At 53.0% G+C, this 13,385-nt stretch overlaps 3 protein-coding genes across 6 annotated transcripts; 1 reads left to right on the top strand and 2 right to left on the bottom strand.

The window, feature by feature from the left end:
- Positions 1–1,982: 1,982 nt before the first annotated feature.
- MOGS (mannosyl-oligosaccharide glucosidase) lies at positions 1,983–5,845 on the top strand. Its single transcript, XM_006735317.3, has 4 exons — positions 1,983–2,577; positions 2,769–2,995; positions 3,466–3,662; positions 3,903–5,845. The coding sequence occupies exons 1-4, from the start codon at positions 2,235–2,237 to the stop codon at positions 5,644–5,646; spliced, it is 2,511 nt and encodes an 836-aa protein (XP_006735380.3). The 5' UTR covers positions 1,983–2,234; the 3' UTR covers positions 5,647–5,845.
- Positions 5,846–6,029: 184 nt separating this feature from the next.
- On the bottom strand, positions 6,030–8,757 carry WBP1 (WW domain binding protein 1). Of its 3 annotated transcripts, XM_006735315.3 has the most exons (5): positions 8,224–8,584; positions 7,793–7,894; positions 7,169–7,271; positions 6,865–7,041; positions 6,030–6,695 (listed from the first exon to the last, which is right to left on the bottom strand). In XM_006735315.3, exons 1-5 carry the CDS (start codon positions 8,290–8,292, stop codon positions 6,241–6,243), a joined length of 906 nt encoding a protein of 301 aa, XP_006735378.1. In that variant the 5' UTR covers positions 8,293–8,584; the 3' UTR covers positions 6,030–6,240. The 3 variants fall into 3 exon arrangements, with proteins under 3 accessions (XP_006735378.1, XP_081652740.1, XP_006735379.1); XM_081796614.1 differs by lacking the exon at positions 6,865–7,041 and having other exon boundaries at positions 8,224–8,757; XM_006735316.3 differs by lacking the exon at positions 7,793–7,894 and having other exon boundaries at positions 8,224–8,578.
- A 210-nt stretch (positions 8,758–8,967) lies between these two features.
- On the bottom strand, positions 8,968–12,502 carry INO80B (INO80 complex subunit B). Of its 2 annotated transcripts, none has more exons than XM_031030188.2 (5): positions 12,325–12,502; positions 11,901–12,108; positions 11,567–11,685; positions 11,227–11,396; positions 8,968–9,587 (listed from the first exon to the last, which is right to left on the bottom strand). In XM_031030188.2, the coding sequence occupies exons 1-5, from the start codon at positions 12,380–12,382 to the stop codon at positions 9,057–9,059; spliced, it is 1,086 nt and encodes a 361-aa protein (XP_030886048.1). In that variant the 5' UTR covers positions 12,383–12,502; the 3' UTR covers positions 8,968–9,056. The 2 variants fall into 2 exon arrangements, with proteins under 2 accessions (XP_030886048.1, XP_006735376.1); XM_006735313.3 differs by having other exon boundaries at positions 11,901–12,093; positions 12,325–12,501.
- Positions 12,503–13,385: the final 883 nt, after the last annotated feature.

The raw sequence follows: 13,385 nt of genomic DNA, 5'->3' as shown, positions 1-13,385 counted from the left end.
TTTTTATGTCTTGCTACTACTTGCTTCACACTGTGCCTAACATGTTTTTCATACTGGGTGTGGATCATGAAATCAATTTAGGGGGATAAATCAACCTTTAAAAAACAAAGTAAAATAGAACAAAAAGTATCAGAGTGCATGGCACAGGAATGGGAAGTATTCTTTTAAGAAATTGTTCAGCCTATAATCATAAATATACATATATAAAATAGAAACTATGTATATATGTGTGTATCTGCATGTACTTGGTTGCAGTGTAGAATTATTCTTACCTCGGATTGTAGGAAAAATGGTTGATGGCTACGGGTTTAGAGAACTTCAGAATGCTTAGCTAGGCAATCAAGGATCTCTTGACACTGGCTGCTTGTGTCCTTTGCCAAATACATTTTCCATGACTTTGCTACAGCGTTAGTACACTGCTGCTCTGCTTAAAAGGGTGCGATCTTCAAGAGCTGGTTTTTCCCCCCTCCCCCTTTAAAAAAGAAACTACCAAAAAACAACCTACCAGGAGGGAGTATGGTGTAGTAAAGAGCCAGAATTCCTGGGGTTGAAATCCTAACATGGTCCCTAAGTAGCTCTGTGACTGTGGAAAAATTACTTAGTCTCAGTGCCTGTTTCCTCACTAGTAAAATGGGGATAATAGTACCTATCTCCTAGGACTGTTGAGAGGATTAAATGAGTTGGTATCTGTAGAGCGCCTAGAACATTACCGTGAGCATAAGTGTTGTCTAAGGCCTTATGCTATAGCCGAAAGGATACTGCCCGCTTAGATTGTAGTTCCTCAGCTTGATGGTTAACTGGCTGTTATCTCTGGCCAGATTTTACCACTGTCCTCATCTGTAAATATGGGGATGGTTCAGACATTGCTGTAAACATAGATTGAATGCTGGCACTGTGAACTTGAGGTTGGGGCTGTTTTTTCTGTGTCCCCTGCACTTTACATAGTGCCTGATACATAGTGTGCAATAAACATGTCTTGAATTTACAAATATTTACTATCTACCTTGTGCCTGTAACTTTGATTAGTACTGGCATACAAAGATGAATAATGAAACCCAGGTATGTAATGAGTGCTACAATAGAGATATGAACTAGATGCAATGGTAGCAAGAAAGGTAAAGACAGGAGTGACCATTGGGATTGGTCAGAAGGTGATTGTTGAAAAAGCAAAAAGTCTAGTCGGCCGGGGGGGGGGGGGCGGTGGTCAGATATCAGGTTATAGCAAAATAGAAAGTGAACATGCAACATACAGTGTTAACTTTATATAATGAGTTTGGATGGGAGGTGTGATAATAGCTAGAGTAGCATCATGGTGTTGAGTAGGGTTTTTTAAAGGATGATAGGGACTTGTACTTTATGAAAATACCTTTTATGCCAGGCTGTTTGTGAGAAACAAGTAACTGAATCCAAGTTGCTTTTCTGAACCACCATTAATTGTAATGTCAACTCTCCTAGGTCCCCCTGAGGTGCAGATGCCACTTCCTATAGCCTTCTCTGACCTGGATATAATTGATCCTTCCCCTAAGCTTCTGTGCTTCCTGGGTTGTAGAAAAGAGGGGGTAAAATGCATTCTTTAAAGTGCATGCACCACCGTTACGGTCCTTTTAGGGTTCATCTAGATAAGGAGTCCTAAACTGTCAGAGGGTCGCTTAAAGACACTGTTGGAACAGATCTCAGGCTTCCTCTTGGGTCCACTCTGGCACACTCCACTTAACTAGGAAAGAAGGCATGGGTGTGGGCAAAGTGATCCAGTCTGTTTCAGATACACTTGGGCTCCAAGCTAGCCACTTCCTGGCTCTGTGGCCAGGGCCAAGTTACTTTAACTTTCTAGGCCAGTTTTCAGCCACCTGATTGGGGCGGTTACATGTAATAAAACACTCGGCATGGCGTTTCAGGTTCTTTATATAGTCATTTGAAAAACAAAAAAGCCAATGTGAGATTACTTTTCTCTACTAGCTTGTGAAATCCGTGAGATGGCCAAAGAAACGTTAACCCTGGAGACAACCAGCACTTTGCCACGCCGGTGGCGGCGGTTCGGGACTCGGAGACTTAATCGGACGTGGCGGGGCGGGGCTTCCGGCAGGAGGCGGAAGCGGAGCGGGAGGCGCGGGCCGGCAGGTTCGGCTGACAGATCTGTGGCTGCCGGTGCGCCGCGCGCAAGCCGGGGAGACAAAGCAGGACCCGGGCTCCATTGCCGCCTCTCCGAGCTCCCGCAACGCGACCTCCCTTCTAGGATGGCTCGGGGCGAGCGGCGGCGCCGCGGAGCGCCGGCAGACGGACCGCGGACAACTGAAAGGGCGGTTCGGGGTGGTCCCGCACGACGGGGCGGCGAGGCCCGTGGTTCTGCCTGGAGAGCGGCTCTGGGCGTCGTGGTCCTGTCTCTGGCCCTGGGCCTGTCAGGTTGCTGGCTGCTGGCGTGGCACCGTGCGCGGCGGGCGGTCACACTGCACTCCGCGCCCCCGGCACTGCCTCCCGACTCTTCCAGCCCCGCCGTGGCCCCGGACCTCTTCTGGGGCACCTATCGCCCTCACGTCTACTTCGGCATGAAGACCCGCAGCCCGAAGCCCCTCCTCACCGGTAACTGGGCCTCGGGACAGGCGGGTAGACAGGCGGACTCTTAATCTGGGAGCCCCAGCTTCACGCCAGATCAAGAGTGGGGAGGGGTGTGGTTCAGGAGAGTTGAGGAGGGATGACCCTGAAATTCTTGGAGACCCAGAGGGACAGGTCCCCTGCTCTCTCTTTGACTTACGTGGCCATTCTACCCCCAGGACTGATGTGGGCACAGCAAGGCGCCACCCCAGGGACCCCTAAGCTCAGGCACACGTGTGAGCAGGGGGACGGCGTGGGTCCCTATGGCTGGGAGTTCCACGACGGTCTCTCCTTCGGGCGGCAACACATCCAGGATGGGGCCTTAAGGCTCACCACTGAGTTCGTCAAGAGGCCTGGGGGTCAGCACGGAGGGGACTGGAGCTGGAGAGTGACTGTAGAACCTCAGGTCAGGGCCTCAGGACACCCTTCCCCCAGCCCAGACTCCCTTCACCCTTTCTTTGCTGCCAGCAAATGCAGTGTGATGTGGCAGTTAACAGCAGGGGCTCTGAGTCTGGCTGCCTGCCTTAAACATTTGTCTGTATGACCATCTCTATTTACTATCCATAAGCCATGGTTTCCTTTTTGCAAAATGGAGATGCAAATAGCACTTAACTCATAGAATTGTACGAATGAAAGAAAATGATGTGTAGCGTTCTTAGTATAGTACATGACACAAAAGCATTCTATTATTTCCCAGAGAACCCTGTGCAAAGCTTTATACCTCATCTCACTGGGTGCTTATCCTCACTGACCCTCAACACTGTAGATGTATGTTTACCATGTTGCTCCTGCATGGTGCCCCTTTCAGTAAAGCTGAATTTTCAGGAGGTACTGCTAATCTAATGCTATGTTTTTCTGTCCTCCTTGGTCATCCAGACTTCAGGTACCTCTACCCTCCCTTTGGTGTCCCTGTTCTTCTATGTGGTGACAGATGGCAAGGAAGTCCTAGTGCCAGAGGTTGGGGCCAAGGGGCAATTGAAATTCATCAGTGGGCACTCCAGTGAACTTGGTGACTTCCGTTTTACACTTATGGCACCAACCAATCCAGGGGACACTGCCCCTAAGTACAGCAGGTAACTAGGGGAAGAGAGAAGGTGGAGGTGCTGGTAGGGGTGGTATGGATGTGGACTTAGCCTGATTTCAATCTGCCCCACTCTACCCTCTTTCCACCATTTTTTTCCCTTCTCACCAGGCTCCATGTCCCCTGCGTTGCCAAGACCCTTCCATTCTGACTGCTGATCTCATCTTATTTCTCTTTATAATCCTTACCGTATTCTCCTGAGTAATTTTCTCCATATCTTCTTCTCTTCAAGCTACAATGTCTTCTGGTCCTCCAACCCAGGACTTCCCTTGCTGACAGAGATGGTGAAGAGTCGCCTAAATAGCTGGTTTCAGCACCGGCCACCAGGGGCTTCCCCTGAACGCTATCTCGGCTTGCCAGGATCTCTGAAGTGGGAGGACAAAGGCCCAAGTGGGCAAGGACAGGGACAAGGGCAATTCTTGATACAACAGGTGACACTGAAAGTCCCCTTTTCCGTGGAGTTGGTGTTTGAATCGGGCAGTGCCCGGGCAGGAGGAAGCCAACCCTGGGAGCAGCTGGCCGGCAGCCTGCTGACCCGAGCCCTGGAGAGCCATGCTGACACCTTTAGAGAGCACTTTGAGAAGACTTTTCAACTGAAGGGGAAGGGCCTGAGCCCTGAGGAGCAGGCTTTGGGTCAGGCTGCCCTCAGTGGCCTCCTTGGTGGGATTGGCTACTTCTATGGACAGGGTCTGGTGTTGGCAGACATGGGGGTTGAGGGGTCTGAGCAGAAGGTGGACCCAGCCCTCTTTCCACCTGTCCCTCTTTTCACGGCAGTGCCCTCCCGGTCATTCTTCCCACGAGGCTTCCTTTGGGATGAAGGCTTTCACCAGCTGGTGGTCCAGCGGTGGGATCCCCGCATTACGCGGGAGGTCCTAGGTCACTGGCTGGGGCTGCTCAATGCTGATGGCTGGATTGGACGGGAGCAGGTGCTGGGGGATGAGGCCCGAGCCCGGGTGCCCCCAGAATTCCTGGTGCAAAGGGCAGCGCATGCCAATCCCCCAACCCTGCTTTTGCCTGTAGCCCACATGCTAGAGAGTGGTGACCCTGCTGACTTTGCCTTCCTCCGCAGGGCCTTCCCCCGCCTGCGTGCCTGGTTCTCCTGGCTCTATAAGAGTCAGGCAGGGCCAGTGCCACTGTCTTATCGCTGGCGGGGCCGGGACCCTGCCTTGCCAACCCTATTGAACCCTAAGACACTGCCTTCGGGGCTGGATGACTATCCCCGGGCTTCGCATCCTTCAGCCAGTGAGCGGCACCTGGACCTGCGGTGCTGGGTGGCACTGGGTGCCCGTGTGCTGGTACGGTTGGCAGAGCAGCTGGGAGAGGCGGAGGCAGCTGCGGAGCTGGGCCCACTGGCTGCATCACTGGAGGCAGAAGAGAGCCTGGATGAGCTGCACTGGGCCCCAGAGCTAGGAGTCTTTGCAGACTTTGGAAACCACACAAGAGCAGTGCAGCTGAAGCCTCGGCCCCCTCAGGGGCTGGTGCGGGTGGTGGGCCGGCCCCACCCTCGTTTACAGTACGTGGATGCCTTGGGCTATGTCAGTCTTTTTCCCATGCTGCTGCGGCTGCTGGACCCCAACTCCTCCCGCCTTGGGCCCCTGCTGGATGTCCTAGCTGACAGCCGCCATCTCTGGAGCCCCTTTGGTTTGCGCTCCCTTGCAGCCTCCAGCCCCTTTTATGGCCAGCGCAATTCAGAGCATGATCCTCCCTACTGGCGGGGTGCCGTGTGGCTCAATGTCAACTACCTAGCCTTAGGGGCTCTCTACCACTATGGTCATCTGGAGGGTCCCCACCAGGCCCGGGCTGCCAAGCTCCACAGTGAGCTCCGTGCCAATGTGGTGGGCAATGTGTGGCGGCAGTATCAGGCCACGGGTTTCCTTTGGGAGCAGTATAGTGACCGGGATGGGCGGGGCATGGGCTGCCGCCCTTTCCAAGGCTGGACCAGCCTTGTCCTACTGGCCATGGCTGAAGACTACTGAAGAGGGAGGCTGAGAGGGGTGCCAGGCCCCCACTCTGGAATAGAAGGACAAGGTCTCTAGCTTCTGCCCCCAGCCCTCAGATACTAGTGCTTCAAACCCTCTTCAGCTCATCTCAGGTGTCTCCTTACTGTCATCCCACATAGCCCTGGGGTGAATGTGAATTCAGAGTCTATTTTTCTAAATAAATTGGAAAACCATGCCAAGCTCTATTGCTTTTGCCAGCTCTGCCTCACCAAGAGGTCTTAGTCAGTCCAGACCTGAGGGCTGCCTACTATTCTTCAGAGGAGGGTGGGAAAAGTGGCCATTACATATCCCCTCCAAATCCAGTAGGTCAAGTGCAATGCAGCAAGTTGAGCACTGGTCCACCCAAATTCACAAGCAGCTGGTTCACATCTCTTTAATGAGATCAAAGGCTCCTGTGTATGTTTTTTGGGGGTACAGCTAGCACAGTCCCCCAAACACTGCCGCTCTCCTCAGGACTCCACCCCTTTCAGGCAGATTCGAGGCGGCAGGGAGAGGCGAAGGAGAACTTGAGGATATGAGCCCCGGGCTGTTTCTGGTGGGCAAGGAATCCAGCCACCCTCCCAAAACTGTTTATGGGATGTCCCCTTCAGTGGAAGCTAGCCCCACAGGAGAGACCTGGGGTACAGGATCGAGGGGCAGCACATAAGGGCCCTCCAGATCTGGTGGGGTGGCACTAGCCCTAGCCTCCTTGACTGGCTCGCCCTCGCTGGAGTCAGGACAAGGGCAGAGCTCAATACCTGAGTCACCAGTCAGGCGGCGATAGCGGCAAGAAGGGGGTGTGGGGGCAGGGCTGAGTCCTGCCCCAGGCTCACCCTCCTGATGAGGGGGCGCACTCCCGTGGGAGGCAACACCTTCCACATTTGTTCCCTCGCAGTGGGCACGGCAGCTAGAAGCAGAGGAGCGGCCGGTGCGGTCACTGGAAGCAGTCAAGGGGCAGCCTGAGGCTGCGGTGTAAGGAGGCGGCGGTGTGCCAGGCCGGTGAACCACATCCTCATAGGCTGGGGGTTTGAAGGCGCTGAGGAGGCCTGCAGGAAAGATGGCATGGTTGGTGGGGCAACCAGCGGTGGGGCAGTGGTACCTTTCCTATTAGGGAAAGGGTGCTTTGAAATGTCCGAAAAGGGAATGTGGGGATGATTCAGGGTTCTGGGTTGGGAGGGGCCGCTGCCAGTGGGCCCAGAGCCTCAAGCCACTCACGAAGGTCAAGCAGTGAACCGGTAGGGCCAGGGCCAGCCCCATGGCATGCCCCGTGGTAGGCCAACAGGTTGATCTCCCGCTGGCGCTGCTGTTGCTGCAGCCGGAGTTTAGCTCGCCGGTGACGGAAGGCGCAACAGCAGCTAAAGAGGATGAGGACAGTCCAGAGCAGCCAGAACCCTGCAAGGGGTGAGGAGGGAGGATCTTAGATACCTCCCAGGCAGAGAAAGGTCCATGAAGGTTGGAATTTTGAGGCCCAAGGGAGGGTGGGCAGAAGGACCCAAGAACAGCCCCCTTGGAGACTCACACCAGAGCTCATAGTAGTAGGTGCAGCAGCCCGTCTCCCCGCAGCAGTGGCCACTCTCACAGAGGTAGGGCTGGTTGTTCACTCCTGGGCAGAGCTCTCGAAGCTGGGAGCAAGGAGGCACTTAGAACCAAAGGAGATCCCAGCCCCAGGCACTGTCCGCACCCCCCCCCCCCCCGCATGCAGGGACACAGTCCCACCCTGTGAGCCAAGTTGAGCTCAGAGAGATCTGTGGGGAGGGGAAGAGTGACAGTGAGAGGAGTGATCAAATATCTGAAGGGTTGTTGACATGGAAGAGGATTTGGAATAACAAGAATCTGTCTAAAGAACAAGATGCAAGGTGTGGACATAGAAAGAGGCGGATTTCAGTTCTGCATACAGAGACTTCTCTCACACTCAGGCTGGCTCCCCAGGGTGTTTTCTGTTAAGGGAGTGTTTGGGCAGAAGCCAGGGGGCAGTCTGAGCTATCTCAAAGTCTCAAACAATGGGTAAAGGGTTTAAGGTAATTTCCAATGCTAGGATGCTTTCATTATCCCCCGCACGGTCTGCCTCCCCACCCCCACGCTGGATCTTTCCACCCCTGGGTCTCAGGAAGGGCCATATGAGACCCAGAGCAGTGCTCCCAACCAGATGGGACTGTTGTGGATGATAAAGGATGGCATCCAGGGCGCGAGTCTGGGTTCCAGCTCTTCTCCAAATTGCTCCCTCAAGAGAAGACGCTGCCGGACTCTGTTGTGACAATAGGCACACAGAAAAACATCACAAATAACTGTTGCAAGCCAGAGGGAGCTTCCCTGGGCCTCATTATGCCTTTGGTCACTGGACAGCCACTGCAAGCTTCCACTGCAACCACGGGATGGGGGTCTAAGAAGCTGCAGGCAAAGTCAACTGCATCTACGTTACAAAGTTTAGACAAAGAGTAGAAGGGACATATTTAGGAACTTCACAGTATCTTTGGCTACGTGAGTTCCTCCCCAACCCCCCAAAAGGAAGGGACAAGGAGAGGGGAAAGAGAAATAAATGGCTGTCGTGATAGGCTTTTGGAGCAGTTGGGATACCTGCTGTTGCGGCACGCGAAGTGCCCCCCAGGCCTCCTCGCTGCCGTTCCCGCTGCTGGCCTGAGCCATGCCTCCACCTACAGCCCCCTGTAGACCACAGCCTCCTCTATCGCCAGGCGCCCCGCCCCTGCCACTTCTGCCGCCACCGCCATGGTCTCTGCCCGGCCCATCTTCGCTGCCGCCTCCATCACTCCGCGGCCGGAGCTTCCATCCGGGGAGAGCTCTGCCAACTAGGACCCAGATTGCTCGGCCCTACCAATCAGCGATGCCCGCCGGCGGACGGGCCAATAGGAACGGACCAGAGGTTTCTCCCAGGGACCAATCTACAGCAGCGCCTCCGCCACTCTCCCAGACAACAAGAGCTTACACAAAGAGTGGGGCAAGGTTCGACCCATGGCCCTGACTGACAGCGACAATAGCCAATATGGACAACAGAACGGGCTCTGCATTATCAGCCAATAAACGGCCGTCCAGACAAGCAAAGTCTCCGCTGATTGGCCTGAGCACTACTTTCAGGGATGACGCCGAAGGCCCGACCAAGCCAGGTAATCCCACCGGAAGAGGCCAAGAGGCGGAGAGGCGGGGCGGCGGCGGGGGGGGGTGGTGGTGGTCCCCAAAAGTCCGCCCAAGTCTTCTTGCGGCCTAATGGCCGTTTCCCAGGTGTTGACGCAATCTCCCGTGAGGGCAAAATGTGTGTACGGGGCATTGGCCTGCCCATATCCCATTTCCCCAACTCTGTACAAGTCGAGGCACCGGATGAAATTTAATAAGGTGGGGAAAATAATGAAAACGGGGCAGGGGCGAGGGCGCAGAGTCCAGGTTAGGTCAGGGCCTTAGGTAGCCAAAAGGGGGGATCCGGGGCCCTCGGGTCCCCCAAGCCGCATCTGCAGGTTGATGCGGTAGCACTGAAGGCTGCAGAGCGCCTGGCCCGTGCGGGAGCAGGCGTAGCGGCGCGGGTGTGGGCAGCCGGGGACGGAGCATCGAGGAGGAGGGCCAGATGGGCATGGCCGCTGAGACACTGGCGCGGGGGCGGGGACGCCAGGTGGGAAGGAAAGGGTGGAACCCTGTGCCCCGCTGCTGTAGCGCACCATGGGGGCCGGGGCCACGGTCCGCCCTCCCCGTCGCTCGCCCCGCGCCGCCCCTCGGCCTCCCCGCCCGCTGGGCGCCGCAGTCTTGGTGAGACGCTCGATAGTCTGGTTCTTGTGCTCCTCCGCCCGCCGGGCCGCCTGCAGCCGCCTCTTTCGCGCCCTCTCCTCGCGCTTCAGCAGCATCTCCTCGGTGAGGGCCGGGGCCGGGCAGCCCGCAGCCACAGGTAGCGGCAGCAGCGGGGAAGGCTGACTCCGCGCCTTCTGCAGCAGAGCTCGCTGGGGAGAGACAGACCGAGTGGTGTCAGAGAGCGAGGTCTGCCCAAACGGGGGCAAGGGCATGTGGGGATCTGGAAAGCAGGGTGTTGAGGAGCACGGGCCTTGAGAGAAGGGGTGGAATGAGCACCCTCTCCAGGTGCCTTTGTACAGCCTCCTCCCAGATCTCCAGACTTTCATCCTTAGAACCTTGACTCTAAAGAAGAAAAGCATTCATGTTTCCTGCCTGCCCTGAGTACCAAAACTCTGTTTACCACCTCTCCAGAGGTTTGTTTTGCTTTGTTTTCTGTTTTAAATCTTTTCATCTCATTCCAAACAGTGGGAAAGGATCTTTACTTCATGTCATCGGATGATACTACGATTGAAGAAAGGAGGTCTGGAGGTGATACAGATTTAACAGCGGATCCATAGATGTGGCCAGTCAGAAGCTGCTCTTAAACAAGTGGCATCTCACCCAGACAGAGCATTTGAGCAAATCGAGAGCATGTAGTCACAAGAAGCTGTCATTTTTGAAAACTCTGATATGCATTGAAAACAAAATAGATCTCAGGGTGACTATGCAGTGTATTTATAGTGGTGTTGCTGTATATATAGATCTGAGGTCTTTCTTCTTCCTTTAAATGTGTTAGGTTCCTAATCAGAAGGATTTATTTTGCTAAACAATTTGCTAACACGTTACACAAATTAAAAAAAAAAAACCACAACCTATTTTTGTTTCTTTTAAATTAAAATAGAAAATGACAGGTTTATGACAAGTATGTGATGCTACTTAAGGGGATGGCTTTTTAGAAGTAACTGCTTCAGATTTTTTGTTTCTGAAGCTTTGCCTTGTCTGTCTAGTTAAACATTTGACTGATAATTCTGTTTGATTTTGGAAGTATTCTAACATGACACAAGATCTGAATAAAGTTTCTCCTGAAAAAAAAATCTTTTCATCTCAGGGGTATAGCATCAACTGGATAACTGCTCAAGCCCAAAACTCAGGGTTACCCTTAATTCCTCTTTTCTGGCCGCTCCCTGACTCCCAACAAGTATCTATTTCCAAAACATATCCAGAATTCATCCGATTTCCTCCATATCCACAAATTCCACCTTGGTTCAAGCCACCACCATCTCTCGCCGGACTACTTCAATAGCTTCCTGGCAGGTCTTGCTTCTACTCCTTACCTCCACTAAGAAGCCAAAGTAATCTACTGAAATATAAATCAAATATATCACTTTCCTGCATGCAACCTTTTCATGCTTTAGTCACATTTATTTTTCTCCTTGGCCATTACTAGGCATGTTGCACTCTCAGGGTCTTTGCACCTGCTGGTCTCTGCCTGAAAGGCTCCTCTAGTATTGGAAATGTAATCTCATCAGAGAGGTCTTCCCTGCCTTCCCTATCTAGTGTTGTCTCTTCCCACCACTTTCTACTTCATCATCCTATTTTTGTTATAAACTGTACTTTTCAAAATTATTTATTTACTTACTTACTCCTCTCCCCCCAACACACACACACACACACAAATACCAGCTCCATGAAAACAGAAACCTTCTCCCTTTTTTCGCCATTGATATCCCCACTACCTAGCAACATTCTTGGGACACGGGAAGTTCTCAATATATATTTAGCCAGTGAACAAAGAATGAACCAACTTACCTGTCGAGCAGTGAGCAGCCGCTCATTGATCTCCTTCTTGAGATCTCCATTGTCATCAAGCTCCCCCTTCTCCAGGGCATCCAGCCACCTCTGTTCCTCCTCTTCTTCTTGACCTCCTAAGCCCCCTGACAGGTCCCGAAGTGGGGAGGGGGACAGATTACTGTCTTCATCTGGAAAGCAAAGTTGGAGAGCTAAAAGTAGAATTGTTCAGATGTGGAACCCTAATTTGGCCAAGTTAATACTGAGACACTCAAAATTCTCACCCTCCTCAGAACCAACCCTCTTCCTTTAACCAGGTATAATGAGAAACCCAGTGTCCCCACCTCCAGATTCTTCTCACCCAGCCAGGCACGGTACTGCTCAAGGGGTACTCCTTCCATAGGTTCCTCTTCATTGTCCACAACCATAAGGGGAGAGGGTGAGCGAGGACCTTCAGGGATCACAGTGAAAGTAGGAACACTGCAGAGAAGCAACCATTGTGTAAGCTGAGCAGTTCTTTCCTCCTGCTTGGTTGTACAACCAGCATTCCCCTACACCCTCCTGGGTTCTGCCTTCACCTGGGCCCTGAAGTCAGTGTCCATTCTCTGTCTGCTGGAAAGCCCAGCCAGCTTCTCCTTCTATCTCTGCCTGCTCCTAAAGTCCCCCAAGTAAAACCTTGGCTTTCTTGGCCTCACCTCTTGGTGCCCAGGACCTGCCCACCCAGTTTGATTTTGAGTTTAAGTTGGGGCTTAGCAGGTGACGGCTGCGTTGGCCCAGCCTCCTCTTCCTGATGATGTTTCTTCTTGTGTTTTTTCTTGTGCTTCTTGTGCTTTTTCTTGTGCACTCCATGGCCGTGGGCACCCGCCAGACTCAATTCCAGCGCTTCCCCTGCGTGAGGAGAGCCTGTCAACGGTGTATGATAAGAGAGGGGCAGCGAGAGCCTGGAAGAACCCAATACCCCCGAGGGGCCCCACTCTTCCCGCGGTACACGCTGTTACCATAACAACAGCCCCGCCTTTCTCCTTCCCACCTGTAGCGAAGTACCCTGGAGGCTCGGAAGAGCAAAAAGGGGACTCCTTTTCTGTGAACGCCTAACTTGCTTGATCGACCCGCGCTTACCGGGTTCAGGGGCTTCCATAGCCCCAGAGGTGCTCCCGCGCCGCCACAGCTTACTCATGGGGTCCTGCAAGGAAAGGGGGCTGGAAATGGTAGGGACACATGCTGACAGACCTTTTCCGCCCCGCGGAAAAACCGACTCCTGCAAAGTAACAGGCTACTTCCGGCGCGTAACAACCATGCCTCTGCGGGGCTCGCGCTGAGGCTAAAACGCTCCCTGAGAAACAATGAGGCTTCTAACAAAGGTTCCGGGCCCTCTGAGGCCGGGACAGCTCAAACGCGGCTCGGCTTTCCCCTCGCTCCACCTCCCGGCACTCGATTCCAGAACTCAGCGCGGGCAATTCAATTATTATTGCACTCAAACGTGGTGAATGTATACTCTGGACCAAATTCGGGGTTTTAGGCTATGAGGATACAAAGAGGAATAGGAACACTTTCCCCTGCTTTTGAGGAGCTCACAGTGCAGTGGAGGAGTACGGAGGAAACTGCATTGCGGGCAAAATGGCAGAAGTGCTTAATAGTGTAAGTGTCCTAGGAGCAGAGCAACGGTATTTAAGCCTAACCTCTTCAGTAGAGAAATGGATAAATGAATATGGTGCATCTATACAATCTGGAACACTGTATTGCTAACAAAAGTTAAGAGTGATAAGTAATTGATAAGACTGACATGGAATTTAGATCCTGTGGGTAATAGCGGTGGAAACAATCTAAGTGTCCCTCTAATGAAACACCAAGATAATTTGGTGCATGGATTTGGTACATCCATACAATGGGCAGCTATGCTGCTCGTCAAAGGAATGAGGCCTCTGAATGTTACCCAAGAAACTAGTGGCATCATTTCTGATGGGTGACTGGGGAACAAGGGTGAAGGGAGACTTATTTTTCATAATATACACCTTTGTGCCTTTTGAACTTTGTATAAAGCATGTGTCGATTTTACCTAATTTAAAAAAGAAGGGGGTGGGGTGCCTGGGTGGTACAGTCAGTTAAGCGTGGGCCTTTTGCTTTGGCTCAGGTTGTGCTCTTGGATCCTGGTGTGCGTTCGCCACCACCCCCCCCCCCCG

Source organism: Leptonychotes weddellii, chromosome 10, assembly GCF_054177405.1.
Source record: "Leptonychotes weddellii isolate Sample4059 chromosome 10, ASM5417740v2, whole genome shotgun sequence".
Lineage (NCBI taxonomy): Eukaryota > Metazoa > Chordata > Mammalia > Carnivora > Phocidae > Leptonychotes > Leptonychotes weddellii.
The sequence above is the reverse complement of the archived record's forward strand: the minus strand, read 5'-3'. Positions and strand labels throughout refer to the sequence as shown.

Bases quoted from the DNA above. Each gene is read 5' to 3' on its own strand.
- WBP1 (XM_006735315.3), bottom strand. From the start codon at position 8,292: ATGGCTCAGGCCAGCAGCGGGAACGGCAGCGAGGAGGCCTGGGGGGCA. The intron at 7,272-7,792 runs GTTGGGAGCACT...CCTTGCTCCCAG, and splicing joins ATCCACAACAGTCCCATCTG to CTTCGAGAGCTCTGCCCAGG. The intron at 6,696-6,864 runs GTGAGTGGCTTG...TCTTTCCTGCAG, and splicing joins CGGTTCACTGCTTGACCTTC to GCCTCCTCAGCGCCTTCAAA.
- INO80B (XM_031030188.2), bottom strand. From the start codon at position 12,382: ATGAGTAAGCTGTGGCGGCGCGGGAGCACCTCTGGGGCTATGGAAGCC. The intron at 12,109-12,324 runs GTAAGCGCGGGT...CACCGTTGACAG, and splicing joins TATGGAAGCCCCTGAACCCG to GCTCTCCTCACGCAGGGGAA. The intron at 11,397-11,566 runs GTGAGAAGAATC...TTTGCTTTCCAG, and splicing joins GCAGTACCGTGCCTGGCTGG to ATGAAGACAGTAATCTGTCC.
- MOGS (XM_006735317.3), top strand. From the start codon at position 2,235: ATGGCTCGGGGCGAGCGGCGGCGCCGCGGAGCGCCGGCAGACGGACCG. The intron at 2,996-3,465 runs GTCAGGGCCTCA...TTGGTCATCCAG, and splicing joins GAGTGACTGTAGAACCTCAG to ACTTCAGGTACCTCTACCCT. The intron at 3,663-3,902 runs GTAACTAGGGGA...CTTCTCTTCAAG, and splicing joins ACTGCCCCTAAGTACAGCAG to CTACAATGTCTTCTGGTCCT.